Here is a 20161-nt window from a genome sequence, read left to right on the forward strand (position 1 = left end):
TAGTTCAGAGAACCGAGAAGCTGGCTGGAAGTTCGAGAGAAGCGTAGGATTTGCGAATTGTCCTGACTGTCTTTTGAAACTTTTATGATCATCCAGTTATGTTTCGTGAGCTACCTGGCCTTTTCAGATAATTTTGGGTTACTTTATTTACAAAGGAAATATCTTCGAGGCTGTGGTGCAAAAAAACAAAAAGGTCAGCTGCCTGCTTTGGCAAAGCAGTTTTCTTGTGCAGTATAACATCTGAGTTCTGACCAGGGAAATACTCTTACTCAGTAATTGTAATCCGCGCGTAGATTTTATGTGTAATAGTTACTTCTGTTTTATTTTTTAAATTTTTTTAATAGTTTATTTATTTTTGAGACAGAGACAGAACATGAGCAGGGGAGGGGCAGGGAGAGAGGGAGACAGACTCTGAAGCAGGCTTTAGGCTCTGAGCTGTCAGCATAGCCAGACACGGGGCTCGAGCCCACAAACCGCGAGATCATGACCTGAGCTGAAGTCGGATGCTTAACCGACTGAGCCACCCAGGCGCACCTCGTTACTTCTGTTTTAAAAAGGGATTGCAGGGGGACCTGGGTGGCTCAGTCGGTTAAGAGTCTGACTTTGGCTCAGGTCATGATCTCACACACAGTTCATGGGTTCGAGCCCTGTGTTGGGCTCTGTGCTGACAGCTCAGAGCCTGGAGCTGCTTCAGATTCTGTGTTTCCCTCTCTCTCTGCCCCTCTCCTGCCTGCATGCTGTCTCTCAAAAATGAATAAACATTAAAAATAAATAAATAAGATAAAGGAAAGAAAGAAAAGAAAGGAAGAAAGGATTGCTGGTTACTGGGGGGGGGTGGTGGTGGTGGTTCAGTTTCATGTAGAAAACCTGGCCCTGATTTGGGGAGGAGGGTAGCACTGAAACTGTTCCCCCTGAGGAGGACCTGATGTATTACAGAGGGAGTTAAGACCCCAAAAAGGCAGAGCAGGACTTGCTACAGAGCATGATGCCCCAGGATTCACAGTCTGCACTCCCAGAGAAGCATTGCTGAGAATATCTGATCAGTGTCTGTCACCCTGTATTAAACAGCACAGAGAGTGTGGGAGGCCATGTCCGCGACACACCAAGAATGACGGGCTTCGAATAAGTGAATGATTGCCACCATGTTGTGCATAGGAACAGTCTCATCAGGATGTTTTTGTGAAATTTCCAGGAAAGCTGTTCAGAAACGAGCCCCAGCCTTATAACTGGTAGATGGCGATAGTTGGAATGGGCTGTTGGGAAAAAAAACCCAGCATGTTATGAAGCAGGCCACATCTCAGGTTTCATTAGCTGAGGGGACAGTAAAATTGAATGTGCCTTTCCTTACTGGATGGAAGAAAATCCGTGGGTCAGTGCTCACTACAGGAAGACTTCTTGGGGTTCTTAAGCTCAAGTAGGCAAGGGAGGTCACTTGCTTTCTGAGTTAGAGCAGTTTGAAAAGGCAAACATAGGGTTTTCTTCCGATTTATAGACTGCCTGGGCTCCGGTTTACATCCCATGATGGAGCAGTAGGTATAAAGATCGCAGAGACTGTCATCTCAGTGTCCTGATAACAGGTGGCACCAGCGGTCCAAGTCTGCTTCCAGGAGGCCTTATAAATTTCAGTAGGTAAGGGACTGAGGGTCCTTTGAGATAGCACCTGCCGCCCTAGATTTATAGTTGGCATTGCTCTGCAGTTTGTATTGTGTCATGAACTCTCTGTGCACCCCTGTACCACATATTTGCAAGGGCCTGTGTTGCCATCGTTAGGTAAAGAAGGAAGAAGGGAAGGATGGGAGAAGTTGCAAAGAGTTTCTGTCCTTAGTCTGACATCCAGTGCCCTGAGAGATGACTGGAAGCCACTTGTGACTTCAGTGGGCAAGGTCACGAGTGAGTCTGACTCCAGCGTCTGGCAAAGCTCAAGTGTGGGCCGACCACTGGCAGGAATGTGGTCGGGAAAAGTAGGCTGCTGTTCTGCTTTTCTAAGTCCTCCTGTAGCTGACTGTCAGCTATCCTTGAGGTCTGTGCAAACATATGTGAGGGGCAACTTGAGTCCCCAGCTGGCCCCAGGCACCCACTGGAGAGATGCAGCCTTAGCAGGTGGCTCAGATCCCCTCCGGTGGAGGGGTGGGCTGTGCCGCTCACCACTGGCCCCTAATGGCGATGCGCTGACATGGCACAGCTGTGCACCTGACCGTGGGAGGATATTGTGAGTGCCATCAGATGCCATTCGTTGCCTTGGGGGCTGGTGGGTCTTTGCTTTGAGATATATATTGTGAATTATCCCATTTTTATTTTACAGGAATCCTAACCATAGAAGCTCAGGGAGGGAAAAAGCTGAAAAACCAAATGACATGAATGTTACAGCATGCAGTTTTGAAAATGGTTTTTAAAAATTCAGTTTGAGTATGTTCACACATAAAATCTCTGACTTATTTTGATAACTGAAGTATTGCGTACTGAGGAAGAAATTGTAGACGTAATGTATAGGATTGTAGCATAGCCATAACTTTGAATTTGATTAGTAATAAGGACATACATATCTTTTTTGACATATGCCTTTTAGTGTATTGACCAAAAAAGTGGCTTTTGGAACCAGACTTCTTGAAGTTGAATTCTGTCTCTACCCCTTACTGCCGCGGTTAACCTTTTTGCCGTTAATTTCCTCCCATTATCATTGTTTTCTGTAGAGTAGATTAGTGTAGTTTGCCTAACTATTTGTTGCAGTGCTGATATATGAATAACTTTTATTTTGTTTTTAACAGGGACCTCCGAAACAATCTGATAAGTAGTATAGATCCAGGTGCCTTTTGGGGACTGTCATCGCTAAAAAGATTGTAAGTATTTGAATTGTTTGCCTATGAATTTAAACTCTTTTATCTCTTTTATAAATAACTGTTAACCTACTTCAAGCTTTACCATGATTTTAAAAAAAATGGGTTTTTAATAATTTTTAGTTAACTAGCCAGGATTGTGATAAGGGGAAAAAAAGAGTAATAGAAGTTGTGTAAAAAGTGGTTAATTTGTTTAATAGTTTGACTTGTTTGATGGGAGATGGTTGTGTCCTTCACATGCTGATAAAATGATTACTAGCTTTGCCAGTGGTTGTAATGTGTACTATGTAGAGGAAGGATTTTAAGTTCTAACTGTATTCAAGCTAGAGTTGTTATATATGCATATCAACTGAAGCCCCTTTCTATTTAACTGACTTGAAGTCTTTATTAGCATGTATATTTTATCTGTGTATTGTTATTTCAAAACCTACAGAGCAGTTTTTATTACTTTTGAGGCTAAACAACTCCCCTCACCCCAGCATGCTCATATTTGAGAAGTAGCTCTACACTCAGGCCGTGTGGGCTGTCCCATTATCCTTTATAACTCCTGAAGACATTTATTATTATTAAGTGCTGGCTGCTTATCATGGTCTGACTTCCTGGGAGGAGCTCACAGACTCTTGGGGGCAGCTAGACAATGACCATATACCCTAACAAGGCACATGTCAGCTGTCACAGATAAAGTTATAGCAATAATAATCTGCCAGTAACGGGAGCGGCCACCTGGGAGGGGAATGGCCTGCACACAGGAGCAGTTGACCTTCAGATTTGACCTTGCTCCTGAGGGATGAAGAATACATATCGAGGAACAATAAAACAGGTGTTCTAAGCAGAATCTACGTTGTTGTGGAAGAATATGTCTCTTGGGGCTGTGGTTGAGTTCTTTTTCCAGAGCATGAAGCACGTAGCGGGGAACGAGGAGTTTTGGAATTTAGGCTGGTCATGGAAGGATTAGGCTTTTGTAGGCTTTTGATGACCTGACTTGTTAAAGAACTCTGAATCTCTCTAGATAGTGCGGGGCTGGGGATGCCTGAGTGGCTCAGTCGGTTAAGCATTTGACTTGATCTTGGCTCATCACAGTTGTGAGATGAAGTCCAGTGTGGGGCTCTGCCCTGACAGCATGGAGCCTTCTTGGGATTTTCTCTCTCTCCCTCTGTCTTCCCCTGCTGCGCTCTCTCTCTCTCTCTCTCTCAAAACAAAAATAAACATAAAAAAATAAGTGTAGAGCCAGCAGGACTTGACGGAGTTGACATATTTCTGATGGCAGGAAGGAGAAACCACTTAAGCACTGAGTGGTGGGGACAGAGGGTATTGGGGATGGGACCTGCTTCCATTCCTTGTAACAGTCATCCTTCCTCCATCCCTGTCTGTCTTTATTTTTTGGTTCCATCATACTCTTTTATTTTTTTAAGATTTAATTTTTAAGTAATCTCAATACCAAACGCGGGTCTCGAACTCACAACCCCAAGATCAAGAGTTGCATCTTCTACAGACTGAGCCAGCCAAGCACCCCTATCAAACTCTCTTACTATTTAACGTTTTTAAGGTATTGAGGGTGCCTGGCTTTTTTTTTTTATGTCTTTGTTTTCCATGCTATTTGCCTAGTAAAATCTGCTCTGTTTGCTCTTAGAATAATCATGCCAGGACTTAAATGCTGACAGTGACCTTCCCTCCCAATATTTTTGACTTTCGTTATCTATCATTCTCTCATTCAAAAATTGTTCCTTTATACAGTCAGAACCAGTAGTAAGAGTTGGCCACGCTATTTTTGCATATTAAAAAAATTACTTTTGGAAATAAAATTTTCTTTCATCTAAAACATATCCTCTGAAGCCCTTCCTCTCAGTCTCCTCTCTTGGGCAGAATTCTGGAAGATGAAGCGTAGTAGGAGTTAAAGGATTCTCTTTCTTCATTGTGTAAAATTGTTTGAAATGTCAGTCAGACCCTGTAGGAGGGCGTTTTATTACCATGGTTTTTGTTGAGGGCACTAGATGGTGGTTCATTGTTTCTATCAGCCGTGTGTGCACTCAGGACGCCGGCGACGTCTGGCGGAGGTCTTGCCCCTGATCACTTTTCTTCCTCGTGCACTTTGCTCTCCATTATTTTCCAGTTAAGGCTTTTTAACGAGACCAGTCAGAAAAACTGGCCTGTCTGGAGTAGGTCAGTGGTGTTAATGGAGATGGGAGTTCTGGATCAGGAAGATAAGCATTGGAGGGGAGGGGCATCACCTGGGGCTTCAGAGTTGCAGAGGATCAAGGTGTAGAGTTAGGTTTCAAGCCCAGTAACTAAGCATGACGGTGGAATTAGGTGGAGAGGCAGAGATCACCATCAGTTCAGTTAAACAAAAATGGAGTCTGTTGAAAAAAAAAAAATGGAGTCTGTTGTGGCTGCTCAGCAGTGAGCCCGGCTCCAAGGTGAAGGTAACTCAGGAACCCCCAGAGGGGTTGACAGCCTAGTGGAGTCATATACGCCAACCAGGAGCCTAGATGTGGACTTGGAATCTACTTTCGGAGAGCTGGAGCAGCAGCTACATTATAGCTCCAAGAGCTTCTAGCACTCAGCTGTTCTGACCCAGGCAAGGGTGTGGAACTTGGCCATGACAGGCTGCAGGCACCTCTAAGACAATCATTAGGTGAGAGGAGGAGTGCAGCTTGCAATGCTTGGTTTATTAGCGAGGCACTTTCTTTGTGCTTCTTACCAGATGCACATGGGCACTATGTTTGGATGGGTCCGTTGGAATCCAGGTGTAGGAACAGGAGTCCTTAGGTAGGAAGCAAGAGTGTGGGTGTTAGACTCACACACACACCCCCATCAGAAACTGGGGCTGAGGCTGAACCATCTTTATTTGTGCTTCCTGGTGATTCTGATGCTAAAGTTTGGGAACTTCTAGAATAGGTTTCCCTCCAACTTTTTTTCTTTCTCTATGGGGGGAGGGGTGTGGCCACATACTGCCAGATAAGACAGCTTATTCTCTCCCTGTGTGATTGGCACCACTGGATCCCAGCCTTTTGGGAAAGGAAGCTCTTTTTAGGAAGATAAATGCTAATAATATCTCCATGTTGAGATGGGAATTGAAGGGAACTTGACTGTTAATAAAAAGCAGTTTCATCAGGATGTTTTAAGGATAATGCAGAATATCTTAGATTCTCTATCTAGTTCTTTATCCTTTAGTAAATAATGTCTCAAGTACTTCCATCCAACATAAATAAGTTTCTTGATCCAAAGCATTTAATTACTGAAACTGTCCCATGCATTGCCTGAGCATTTTTTTTTTCTTGCAGTGCACATTAAGTAGTCTCTTGTGTTCTTGCCCAGGAAGGTAATTGCCATTTATAATATTCTTCCCACTAGAAAATACATGCTTAATTTCAAACGGCTGACTTGTAATGGAACTTATGGTATACTACTTGGAAGCTCAGAGTATCCTGTATGTAAACTCCATGAGAAACAAACATATTCAGTGCTGGTAATGTTTGCGAGTTGCTTATGGATACAGGCTCTGCTTCTTATGAGGCTCTAAATCATTCATTTCAATTGTGTGTCTCCCTCAACAGCCACACATAAAGTGTTTTTGTAAGCGTACCCGTGCCTTTGCCTTTATTTCATAGATAATTTGAATCAGGAAGATTAAATGTCTTTCTGAAGAATAAACTACCAAAAGTAGGTAAAACCCAGACCCATTCAGTTTCTCTTTTGCTTTATCAACACATTCAAGCTGATTCTCCATCTAAATGGAAACCCATTATCAATACCTAAATACCATTTTAAATAGGTATAGCTATAATGAAATTGTTTCCCAAAGAATCAGTGGTAATTACACCAGTTAAAGCTCAGAAGTGAGACAAGATAATGAATAGAGCCCAGAAATGCTTGTTTAAGCAACAATTCACAACATGATGCCTAATTTTCTTAAACAGTAAAACCCAGAAATAAAAGGAAAATCGGCTGGAATAAAAAAAGTCCCACAGGATTAAATACTTCACTTTAATATTCTGAGGAGCAGCATCCCGGAGCCCACTAGGCACAGATAAAGTTTCAGTTTTCTATTGCTTAGATTCTTTTATCAAAAGTTGCAGGAAGATAGGGAAGGCAAAGCTGTGAAGTCAGGTAACACCAGGATTACCTAAGCTAGCTTTTGGACTGTTAGAGGGAGAGACTTAGTGAGGAGGTACCTGATTCAGATGCCGGATCCTTATCATTTCTAATTTCTAGTCTGGCTAATACAGTTCTGCTGTTACCAAGCATACAATTTAGAATCCCAACAGTGTTAGTTTAGAAACCGGTGGTGCTTCTCCAAAGAGTAACTCAGAGCGTGACTCAAAGAATAGGTACTTTTCCATTACAAAGAATAATACGGACATTGAAGAAAATGTGTTCAAAACATTTCTGGAAATTTGGTTTAGAAACCTGTGCAAACTCTTTTATCAACATCCAAGGGGTGAATGATTCCAAATCTAAGAACTGATAAAAATGAAATTCATTGTTCTAGGGTTTTCTTGTGCATGGTTTACTAAGTCTTGTGATGGAAAAAATGCTGAAAGTCCTGATGTCTTCTTTGAAGTTTACAGAAATTGTCAGTGATTATCTCCCAGGTAAAATGCAGTCTCCCAGGGGCATCTGGGTGACTCAGTTGGTTAAGCGTCCGACTTCAGCTCAGGTCATGATCTCACAGTTCATGGGTTCGAGCCCCGTGTTGGGCTCTGTGCTGACAGCCAGCTCAGAGCCTGGAGCCTGTTTCAGATTCTGTGACTCCCTGTCTCTCTGGCCCTCCCCTGCTCACGCTGTCTCTCTCTCTCTCAGAAATAAATAAAACATTTAAAAAAAATTTTTTTTAAATGCAGTCTCCCAGGGGCGCCTGGGTGGCTCAATCAGTTAAGCATCCAACTTCGGCTCAGGTCATGGTCTGGTGGTTCATGAGTTCCAACTCTGCATCAGGCTCTGTGCTGATGGTTCGGAGCCTGAAGCTTGCTTCAGATTCTGTGCCTGCCTCCCTCTCTCCCCTTCCTTGCTTGCACTCTCTCTCAAATAAATGAACGTTTGGGGTGCCTGGGGGGCTCAGTTAAGCATCTGACTTTGGCTCAAGTCATGATCTCATGGTTTGTGAGTTCCATCCCTGCATTGGGCTCTATGCTGACAGCTCAGATTCTGGAGCCTGCTTCAGATTCTGGGTCTCCCTCTTTCTCTGCCCTCCCCTGCTCATGCTTGCTCTCTCTCTCTCTCTCTCTCTCTCTCTCAAAAATAAATATTAAAAAAAATTAAAATGTTAAAAATATTTTTAAAATGTAATCTGATTAAAATGTAAAATTGTGTTCACTCTCCATGGTGTGAGGAAAGAACACATAGCACAGAAGAACACAATAGCTACTAAGTGTTTTATGTAGATAAAAAGGAAAAAGTTTCATAGACTGAGGAGAAAAACATATTTAGAAAGTAATATTCGATAGGAACTATAAGAATTTAAGAGTGATGGGGAAAAATAACTATGCTGTTAGGTAGCTATTGCTGAAGTAATTTGGCTTAGAGACTAAATGACAGATCTGTGAAGTAAAAGCTAACTTTGTTTTCTCATTATAGTCAAAATTCCTGACTCTTTAGGGATGATATTAGAAAGCATTAAGTTTCAGGTATTCTTGAGGAAATAAAAGGTTCAAACATTTTGGTTATTTGTCCCTTTATTGTCTGTTAGATGTTTGCTGAGACTGGGCCCTGTCCCTAACTTGTCCAGCCTAATGAACTGTGTAGGCCAGCTAAGGAGTCTATCACAGATGGTAAGATAGATGGAACCTCCTTTTTACCACTCCCGTTTTATCTTGAGTCATTTTACAGGAGTAAATGCTTGAAATACAGAGGGCACCTATAATGAGACAGTGTGTAGTCTGTACATGCCAGAAATAAGCGAAAGCAAGAATTCATTTTTCTTTCTGTGCTACCCTTAACTCCCTTGAGGTAGGTAAACTCAGATGCCTAAAAGAAAGGTCTTGTATGATACCTGGGTGCTCTTCTTGAATATTGAATGTATGAAACCTTCATTAACCAAGAGAACTCATTGAAGATAACTTTTTCCTTTCTTCTCTCTCCTTAGGGATCTGACAAACAATCGAATAGGATGTCTGAATGCAGACATATTTCGAGGACTCACCAATCTGGTTAGGCTGTAAGTACACTTTCCTATTAAAGTAGAAGAAAGCATGTAGCGAAATAAGTCAGGCAGAGAAGGACAAATATATATTTGCACGTATAGGAGGTTTAGGAGGAACTTAACGGAGGACCATGGGGGAGAAGGGGGGAAATGGTGGGGGAAAAAGAGAGAGGCAAACCATGAGAGACTCTTGAATGCTGAGAACAAACTGAGGGCTGATGTGGGTGGGGGGGAGGGGAAGAGGGGTGATGGGCATGGAGGGGGGCACTTGTGGGGATGAGCACTGGGTGTTCTATGGAAACCAACTTGACAATAAACTATTTGTAAAAAAAAAAAAAAGAAAAGAAAGCATGTGAACGCGTACCCAGATATGTGTAGATACCTGTGACATGTTTGATAGTAGGGGCAGCTGTGGAGATTACAGAAAGAGAGGCAGGTAGTGAGCTGGAAATTCAATACCAGAGATACATTGTCATCAGAACATAATAGTGTGTACCGTGCACACACACAAGGTGGTATGTGCCTCAGAGGACATGTGGCACATGTTCATGTGGAGAGAGATGGGCGGAAGCTTTGCTAGTCTGGATAAATTTCCTAGAAGAGGTAAAGCGCGAGCTGACGGTGCAGAGATTGCAAAGATTTGGTTAGTTAGAAAGGAAAAGAAGTGGAACGAATGATGCATGAAAGTGGAAAGAGCAAAGCCAGTGTCAAGGGGAAGGCCACTGGTGTGAAGAGTAAAGTAACTATTTGAATTCTGATGCCTCTGACTTTGTGCTTTGGGGTGAGTTAACTTTTCTGAGCTTTTCTGTTTTTCTTTTTTCATCTGTTAATGTAGGTTAACATATCTCAAGATTATTATAAAGATGAATTAAAATTTGAATTGTCTGTGTCTCTCTCTTATAATTTATATATGATATAAATGCAGAAGAACTTTGTATAGACCATCAAATACATTTTTAATTTTAATTTTATTTTTAGAATGAAGAAGCTCTGGGAATAACTAGAAATAAGGCTGATTCTCTGTAATACAAATTTAATTTTTTAAACACTTTCTTATTTTATTTTTTGAGAGACAGAGATAGAGCGCAAGCAGGGGAGGGGCAGAGAGAGAAGGAGACACTGAATCTGAAGCAGGCTTCAGGCTCCGAGCTGTCAGCACAGAGCCCAGCGCGGGACTTGAACCCATGAATGCGAGATCATGATCTAAGCCGAAGTCGGACGCTTAACTGACTGAGCCACCCAGGCTTCTCTATAATAGAGCTTTATATGGGAGCGTATGAAAAGCAGACAGAGGCTTAGAGGTGATTTAACAATAGGAAGCCACCGAAGGACATTTATCTAGGTAGATGGCATAAAATCCTGTTTTAGAGAATAGTTATCTGGGAATGGGGTACAGGGTGAAATTCAGGGTTTAAGGTAGAAGGTCTAGTTACAAAGATTACCTGTGCTTGGTTCTGTGTCTCTGTAGCTTTTCAGAATGTTTCTTCAATTTCATTCATGTTACCTTTCAAAAAGCTATTAGGGGGCTTAGACAGTGAGGTGACTTCACCCTAGCAGGAAGGGAAGGGACTTCGGGTCACCTATTAGAATACCACCGAGTACTCCTGTTTCTTAGCAAATTCATAGTACTTTTCAGTGAGCCCTTTACTGTAGAGGGAGAGGTATATGGCCAAATCTAGGTGTTGAAATACAAGACTGATTTGGTATACAGCGTTACTCATAACTGGAAATCAATGAAACCAGTTGCATTTTTTCTTTTTTTAAGGCTGGATCACAGCAATTTTATTTCACTGCTTTTATTATCTATTTTGAGAGTTTCGTATTTTTTGGTTTTTGAGGACTGCACAAGAATTGGGAAAATGAGGCATCTATAGAGGAAAAAGCTGTTATATTTTTGGATAGCTATGACTCAAGTAATGGAAAAGAGTCTGGAATCTACTGGTTTTCATTGACTTTGATTCCAGATAGATTGATAGCTTTGACAAAAGAGCTGGAAGGGGCAGTCTTTACATTAGGGCATTTCCTTACAGTTTCCTTACTGTTTCTTTTTTTTTTTTCTTTTTTCTGTCTCTTGCCTGAAAAGCTAAAGTTTTTGGAATTTTTGAAGCTCGGGTCTGTCTCTTACATTTTTAATTAATTCTGTGATACCTGCTGTGAGAATTTACAGGACATTTATCCAGATGAATCATTCAAACAGAACAATAGTACTACCAAGTTTCCTACTTTGAGATTTGATTGAGATAATTTTGTAGCCCATGTAATAATAGGTCATTGAGTGGCTCTTAAATACAGCAGTCAATGGCACATACAAAAATAAACCTGACTTACATCCTTTCTAAGAAAAATTGGCAATTGAGGTCAAGGGGAATGCATTGCAGTGGAGATGCTTCTAATAATTTTGGTTGACCTAGGTCTAGAGCTATGGATCAAGAAGCTTTGGACAGGTGTTCTGTATGCAGCAATCTCCCAATTTCTAGGCTCTCTGAGCCAACCTGTATGCTGGTTGTCAAGGCTAGTAACAAGTTGCCTTTTCCACTGGGAAGAAAAACATATTTTTTAAAATGTTTATTTATTTTTGAGAGAGAGAACATGCTAGCAGGGGCGGGGCAGAGAGAGAAGGAGACACAATATCCAAAGCAGGCTCCAGGCTCTGAGCTGTCAGCACAGAGCCTGACGCGGGGCTCGAACTCAGAAGCTGTGAGGTCATGACCTGAGCTGAAGTCTGACGCTTAATCAACTGAGCCGCCCAGACGCAACATGGACACTATATTTAAAAGCCAAATCAGGGATTTAAAAAAAATTTTTTTTCTGAATTGCATTGTGTATTTTCATTGTAAGTCTCTCTCCTTCACTTAGGAAGTTAATTTCCAGAGAAATTGTCAAGAGATTTGTGAATCAAAAGCTTTTTTTTTTTCTTTCTTATGAATTTTGATCAATTTAAATCTGGTGTCTTTTTTCTAAGAATTATGCCTGTAATATTTTTCTATCAGAAATAATTGGTAAATGATATTTATGAGAATTTCCTTTATACAATTGAACAGTTAGTGATGTCATTAAGTAATAAAACCATATAGAGATCTGAAGGAAAAGTTAAGCCTCCCTTCCATCACCTCAGACATACCACTGTGAGGTCACCTATACTATGTGGTGTATTACTTTCATATTTTCTGTTGCCCCCACAAAGGTAAAGGCATGCATACAGGGCTTTAAATGTGTGCTGTACTCAGAAATTTACTTTAACAAAGTACCCATATATCATTAATATCTTTTAGGGGGGTACATGTTGTTGCAGCCCTTGTTTGTTAATAGTTACAGAACATTCCAAGTGTAGAACGGATTATAATTTAGTCAATTATTCTTCTGTTGAAGGACATTCCATTTGATTGCATTTTCCCCACCTTTAACCCATAGGCCCTGGTAAACGTCCCTGTATATACATAGGTGATATAGTGTATATATTTAACTCGCAGGAATTCAAATGTATCTGTTTAGCAAAAAGTAAGTAAATAAAGAAAAATTAAGACATTAAGAACAGTGCAAGGGTCGGGACGCCTGGGTGGCTTAGTCGGTTAAGCGTCCGACTTTCGCTTAGGTCATGATCTCGCGGTTCGTGGGTTCGAGCCCCGCGTCGGGCTCTGTGCTGATTGCCAGCTCAGAGCCTGGAGCCAATTTCAGAGTCTGTATCTCCCTCGCTCTCTGACCCTCCCCTGCTCACGCTGTCTCTCTCTCTCTCTCCTAGAAATAAAAAAAAATTTAAAAAATTAAAAAATGGGACTGAGCCACCCAGGCACCCCTAAGTTACTTTTTAAAAGTATGACAGTGGTTTATACTTCCATCAGTAATACTCTTTTCAAAGTCCACATTCAGTATCCCTTCTGATAGGCCAAGAAAGAGAAGGGCATCTCTTTCATTGATTGTTCTTGTAATTGGCAATTATTCTTTTTTGTTTGTTTGCTTCCTTCCTAGGCAGCTCTCCTGTGAGAATCTGAGCCCTTTTATATAGACTTTTTCTGCCAAACATTCATATGCTATATTTAAAAGCCAATCCAGGGATCTTTTTTTTACTGAATTTCATTGTATATTAATTTGTGAAGGATCGGCATTTGTGTCATATTAAGTCTTCTCATCCTGGAATACTCTGCTTCAGATGTCACAGGCTGACCATTCCCAGATCAGTTCCGTCCCCTCTTTCTACCAGAGAAGCCGTCTACATGATTGTCCACACACGAGGTATTCAGCCCAGACTCCAGAGAGAGGCAGGCTTCTTCCCAAGTCTCAGGGCATCTTCCTTGAGAATTCTAGGTCTACATTGTATCTATTCTTGATACTACAGTAGACAGAACTGATCTTGTAGTGGTTAGACCTCAGTCCCGATTTAGTATTCAAAGCCTCCTGGGGTGGATTCCATATCCTGAATAGTGAGCCACCAACACGGAGCACCTACTGTGTACTGCATCCTTTTACTAGCTGCCAGGGGTACCCTGGTAAATAAGACACAAGTCCCTTTGCTCCCAGAGCTTATGGTCAAGTGTGGAATCCTTATGGGACTCCACAAACCACTCACATTGTAGCACAGGATGTCTGGGTTTAATTCATACAAAACTCTGCAAGGGTTTAGGTATTTATTAAAGTCACCTGATACAAGGGGACGAAACAAGATAGGTTAAGTAATTTGCCCAAGGCCCACACTGAATTATGTCAGTCTTAAACGCTGGACTCTTTCCACTCTGTTCACATTTTTGTTCAGTTCCTGTGAGTTGCTACTGCTGATCAGTCATTCAGATCACCCTTGTCCTTTCTTGTTTTTAAATTTCTGCTTTCTTACATGATGCTGAGTTAATACATGAAGACTAATTTACTTAAAATGAGAGCATGACTAAGGCTCTACCTTATTAGTAAGGTAGCTTTTAGGTTCACCTGGTATTTGGTATAAAATCCTTATGTGATAGTAGTAACTCCAATTTTATTACTTGAGATAGGCTGAGAACAAAGTTCTTCATCCTTGGATAAAGTATTTATTAGTTGTTCCCTTTTTATAAGATTTAAAACAACTTTCATAAATTCTTTATAACATTATTCAGTGATTATAGGGCGCTTTAGAAATTTGTGTAAAACAATACATAATTGTCAGTATTTTTTAAATGACATTATTTCCTTTTTTCTTTTCCAGAAACCTTTCAGGGAATTTGTTTTCTTCATTATCTCAAGGAACATTTGATTATCTTGGTTCATTACGGTCATTGTAAGTAAGAATATTTTTTCCTGTTTTGAAAAATAAATCTTGATTTTTTTTTAAAAGAATTAGAAATAGTTATTGTATGGTTTAAGAGACCTCATGGGGAAAATGTGAAATTTTGCAAAAGTTAGACTCAGTTGAGAGCATGAATTCTCACTGAAAATCATCCTACAAATCAGAATAATATATTTCAGACTAGGACAGCCATTTTCTTCTTAGAATACTGTCTCTCTCTAGAGTAAATAAATTGGTAATTCATTCTCTTTGACTTCATTTTCTAATTAGAAAATATTTTATTGTTTGACTATTTGAATCCTCAAAGTATAAAATATCTTTCCCTATGAAAATCTATTGTGAAGAATATACTTTAGGGTTTTATTTTTATCCTGTTCCCCCTTCCCCAAACTGAAGTCACAACTACTTACTGACATTTGTAGGATTGTTTACGTAGAATGCCTGCTTTATGAAATCAGTGCAAGATCATACACAGCTCTCCGTAGCTTTAAAATTGGCTGATTTTTTTTTCTCTCAAAACAGTTTCGTTAACTGAGATGGTATGAGAGTTCCTTTTGACAGTAATGGGATTTCCACATTAAACCATAATATATTTCAAACTACAAGTCCCATAAATTTCTATTGGAAATACACTTAAATAATAATGTTTTTCAAATATTTATGATGCATAATTTATGGTATTGACTACTTTTCCAAGAAAAAAATGTTTTCTTCTCTAGCAGATGCTATTTGGTGTATACAGACTTCTTCCTTACTGTCCCTTCCCTTCTCCATTCTTGTATCTTTCCCTCCGGGCCCCCTCTCTGCTCTTCTTTAATTTTCTAGACGTACCATTTAGTAACAGTTTTCACTGAGACGTAGCGAAAACTTAGGCATTCATCTGGTTCCACACCGTTACAGATACGGCCACACGTATGCACATCTAAGCCACACTGGATCCAAGTCTGTCTTGTCTTTCTTTTTCTTGCCATTACCATTGTGTAGTGAAAACATCTCTTTGGCGTATGTAGTGGGCTCAAGTCAGCCATTTCTGTGAAGTTTAGAAAATAAGAAAGACAACAAAGAGTAATCTGGCTTTTGAGACCCCGGGACACAGGAATGTAGGAAGTATTTTTATCCCAAAATTGGGGAAAATGGCCAGTGTTTTTACCTCAGGGTGCTGGAAACCAACCAGAAGGTGGTGCTTAGGAATTAGAAGTCAGTTCAGTCGTCCTTCTGTAGTGTTTTTTTAAATTTACTTTTCTCTTTTGTGTATTACTCATCCCAACTCCTTTTTTTTAAATTTTTTTTTTTTTTTTTTTTTTTTGCCAGAATTAATGAGATGAAGCCTGTGCTGATGCACGATCCGTGCTAAGGACACAAGAGTTATATTTGTTTTTGCAGTTTGATTTATTTGTACAGGACATGTTTACATTCTGTGTTAGTTGTATCTATGTTTTTGTCTCCCTGTTGCGTAATGTGTTAGTGCCCCCATGCTTTATGATGTAGAAATTTGATAGACACGAAAGATGGAGGTTGGGTATTCCAGACCCTGGGATTAAGGAGCCTGTTGCATAGAAGAGGGATGATGTGTAGATTTTATTTGCTTTGCATACCAGCTTTGATCTAAAGCAGGCAGTTCCTGAATTAGCAGGGAGAAGGGCTGGGGCACCCGTTCCTCCTGCCCTCTCATTAGCAAGGAGAACACACTGGTGGGTGGTGTGGACCCCAGGCATCCCAGGGTGAGCAATGGTGTGCTTGTTAAAGCAGAAGCCACCATTGTAAAGCCAGCATGCCATTTTATTATATTCACTGTAGTCACTAATTTGTATCTTGCATGTTATAGAGAGTTTCAGACTGAGTATCTTCTGTGTGATTGTAACATATTGTGGATGCATCGCTGGGTAAAGGAGAGAAACATCACTGTCCGGGACACACGGTGTGTTTATCCTAAGTCTCTTCAGGCCCAGCCAGTCACCGGTGTGAAGCAGGAGTTGTTGACATGCGGTAAGGGAGAAAGAGATACAGAGAAAGTGTTTGCCATATTTTACTTGCTACTGTGTTTTTCCTGACAAACTGTGAAGTTCTCTTTACACTGTGATGGAATTGATTACAACATTAATCCTCATGGATCAGATAATACATATTTAGTTTATGTGAATAGTTAAATCAACTGGAGAAGACATGTTTTGGATTGGTGTTTAAAGTTCTTAGGTTTTGAACAGCTTTCTTAACGAAAAACAAATTCAGAGAATCTTCAGATCTTCCGATTTTCTATCTTTTGGCAAATAAGGAATTTGTTGATAGTGAAAAAAACCCTGAAGTTGCAATCATATTGTTGGTAGGAGTGTGAATTTATAGAACCTTTGGAACTATAGTTTGGCAGTATTTATCGGTGTTCTTAATAATCTGATACAATTTGATCCAGGATTCTACAGGAAGGTTTAATTCTGAGGAAATGATCAGCTCTATAAGTCAATATTTAAGTATAAGTGTATCTTCAATTCTCAAAAATAGAGGATTCGTGAAAATACTTGTGACACACCCATTTATAATAATGCAGCTATTAAAATTCATAATTTTGAAGAGTATCTGAAGACTTGAAGGAAATAAAACACATTTATTATGTGAAAAAGAAAAAAAATACACATAAACTGAAAACAATCTTTAAAACGATAAAAGCAAATTCCAGACTTCGTGTCTGGAAATAAGCAGTTCTATACTTGTTTATGTTTTCTCTTTATTATCATTATTGTTGTAGTTTCACAAGTAAAGTATGCTCTGTGGGTGAAAATTAAGATTTGTGGAAAGAAACAACATACACATAAATCATTATGATGTTCACTTTAAATATCTTACAATTTTGAATGCGGGTGGGGAGAATAAAATAGACAAATAAATATAATTTTATTTGTCAATTATATTTATTTGTCAATTATACTTCAATAAAGCTGGAAGAGGAAGACACTAGCAGAAGCAAACCCAAAAAGCCCATGCTGCATTCTTACTACTCAAAGATCGCTATTGTCAAAGATAACTCAGTATATTTTCTTCATCCTTTTCCTATGTTTTGACCAAAATACTATCATACTCTAATAATATTTTGTAACTTTTTAAACCCAGAGATCATGTAAGTCCATTTCCTCGTCCTATAAAAGAGATGCATGCCAATCTGTGATCTAGCTGTAAATATAACTTGACGACTTCCTTATTTCAGTGTTTTTGGTTTGTTAATAATTTCTCTATAAATAACTACAAGGATTAGTTTCCTTGTATGCGTGTCTGCGTATGTGCTATTTACTCTTTAGAACAGACCACAGCTGGGCCACCTGCTGGCTCATTTGGTTAAGCGTCTGAGTTCGGCTCAGGTCATGATCTCGTGGTTCGTGGTTTGAGCCCTGCATTGGGCTCCCCACTGTGCGGAACCTACTTGGGATTCTCTCTCTGTCTCTCTCTGCCCTCCCCTGCTCATGCTGTCTCTTCTCTCGCACTCTTTCTCTCAAGATAAATAAACTAAAAACAACTTAAAAAAATAAAATCAATAGAGGATGGACTACATACAGATAAAAGTAGACAGTGGAATAATATTCTAAGGGCCTTTAGCGAGCCCATGGTATTTGTGTGTAGTTTTGCACATATATTCAGAATCCCTCCCTTTTATTTTTCTGACTGGAAGGAAGTATATCAGCTTTTTTAAAAATTATTTTTCAAAGTTTATTTATTTATTTTGAGAGAGAGTGAGGGAGAGTGTGCATGAACAGAAAAGGGGCCGAGACAGAGAGGGGGAGAGACCTAAGCAGGCTCCATTCTGATAATGCAGAGCCCGACATGGGGCTTGAACTCCCAAACCATGAGATCCTGACCTGAGCCAGAACCAACGGTCGGATGCTTAACCAACAGACCCACCCAGGTGCCCCATGTCAGCTTTTTAAAAGTGATGATAAAACGTGGAATCTTAAAAGATTTTTCTTTCCCTTTTCTTTGAATGTTCTTAGTTTTCTCAGGGAGTATTCATTACTTAATGTAAGCAGGAAGCAGTGGTTTAATCAAAGGTAATACTGTCTTCTAAATGTATTCTAAAGTTGTATATATATTAGTATTTACTTATCACCAGCTCCATTCTCCAGATTTAAGTATTATTTTACAATTTGTTTTCTTAGTAATTGCTTAGATACCACAAAACAGGAACAACTTTAAATGTCAGAATTGATTATGAAATGGTTTCATTTTAATTTTACTAATTTTGTTTTCATCTAGGAGCCACTTATCTCAGTAGGAGCCGTGTTGGTGCTAGCATGGAAATGCTGGTCACTGAGGAAAATTTGTTTTACATTTTAAAATTTTTAATTAGAATTTCTATAGCTTTTGGGGCACCTGGGTGGCTCAGTCAATTAAACATCCTACTTGGGCTCAAGTCATGATCTCACAGCTTGTGAATTGGAGCCCTGTGTTGGTCTCTGTGCTGACAGCTCGGAGCCTGGAGCCTGCTTTGGATTCTGTGTCTCCGTCTCTCTCTACCACATGCATGTACACTTTCCATCTCTTTGTCTCTAAAATAAATAAATGTTAAAAATTAAAAAAAAAATTTTTTTCATAGTAGAGGTTTGTGGTCTTTTAAAAAATTTTTTAAATTGTTTTTTTATTTTTGAGAGAGAGAGAGAGAGAGACAGAATCCAAAGCAGGCTCCAGGCTTTGAGGGGTCAGCATAGCACCTGATAACGGGGCTCGAACTCCCCAACCATGAACCTGAGCCAAAGTTGGATGCTTAACTGGCTGAGCCACCTGGCACCCCGAAAAGAGAATTTCTATAGCTTTTAACTCTGGAGTGTGGATATAGTATGGTATAGTATGGTATCTGAGTCTTTGTTTTATTGTCTGTAGATCCACCCCTTGAATTACCATCTTTCTACATGACTCCATCTCATCGACAAGTTGTGTTTGAAGGAGACAGCCTTCCCTTCCAGTGTATGGCTTCATATATAGATCAGGACATGCAGGTGTTGTGGTATCAGGATGGACGCATAGTTGAGACTGATGAATCGCAAGGTATCTTTGTGGAAAAGAACATGATTCACAACTGCTCCTTGATTGCAAGGTAACCTTTTTTAGATGAGGAATTGTCTCTGTGGATTTCATGTATTTCAGAACTGAAGTGTTTAGTTAGAATTTGCATTAATATTTTATTTTCTTGCATTTAAAAATGCAAGCATTAGGTTTTTCTTTTCCTGATTGTTATTCATCTCCAGAAATAGCTACCTTTTCCATCCAGTTGTGGAGCAAAAGAGTATAGGAAAAAAGGGAAACACTGTTAAAAAGTTGGAGACTTTTTATTTAAAGTTTTAGGAGGAAAAATGTAAACTTTTTGTGCCAAACTTAATTTCTAACCATTTACTGCTTCTAAACTCAGATTTTCACTTTTAGCAATCACCTAATTTTCACTGTCTAGCTTAATGCTACATTTTAAGATACGTATTTTCTTTCTCTACTCCACCAGTATAAAAAATTATAACACCTAACCTGTTAATACAATGACTGGTATGATCACCAAAATCATTAATTTGAATGAACTGTATAAGGTATAAAAAACAGAGTAAAGGGGCACCTGGGTGCACCTCAGTCGGTTAAGCATCCAACTTCGGCTCAGGTCATGATCTCACAGTTCGTGGGTTCGAGCCCCACGTCAGACTCTGTGCTGACAGCTAGCTCAGAGCCTGGAGCCTGTCTTCGGATTCTGTGACTCCCTCTCTCTCTGACCCTCCGCTGCTCATGCTGTCTCTCTCTCTCTCTCTCAAAAATAAATAAAACATTTTTAAAAACCCAAAAAACAGAGTAAAAATATATGTGATATTATCACTATATATTTTATTTTGGTAAAATCCTAACCTGTAGGCATTGAATTTTCTTTTTTCTTCACTCTCTCGTGTCCCTTTTTTTCCTTCTTCCCAATATCTTTCCTTC

At 39.8% G+C, this 20161-nt stretch overlaps 1 protein-coding gene across 1 annotated transcript in view; it reads left to right on the plus strand.

The window, feature by feature from the left end:
- Nucleotides 1-20161, plus strand: part of ADGRA3 (adhesion G protein-coupled receptor A3) — a 128151-nt gene that overhangs the window by 46438 nt on the left and 61552 nt on the right. The window contains exons 3-7 of the mRNA XM_039246056.1: nucleotides 2766-2837; nucleotides 8917-8988; nucleotides 14144-14215; nucleotides 16050-16210; nucleotides 19085-19298. Of these exons, the coding sequence (XP_039101987.1) occupies nucleotides 2766-2837; nucleotides 8917-8988; nucleotides 14144-14215; nucleotides 16050-16210; nucleotides 19085-19298 (591 nt within the window). The remainder of the gene's footprint in view (nucleotides 1-2765; nucleotides 2838-8916; nucleotides 8989-14143; nucleotides 14216-16049; nucleotides 16211-19084; nucleotides 19299-20161) is intronic.

This window comes from Hyaena hyaena, unplaced genomic scaffold (assembly GCF_003009895.1).
Source record: "Hyaena hyaena isolate Hyena2069 unplaced genomic scaffold, ASM300989v1 scaffold_278, whole genome shotgun sequence".
NCBI lineage: Eukaryota > Metazoa > Chordata > Mammalia > Carnivora > Hyaenidae > Hyaena > Hyaena hyaena.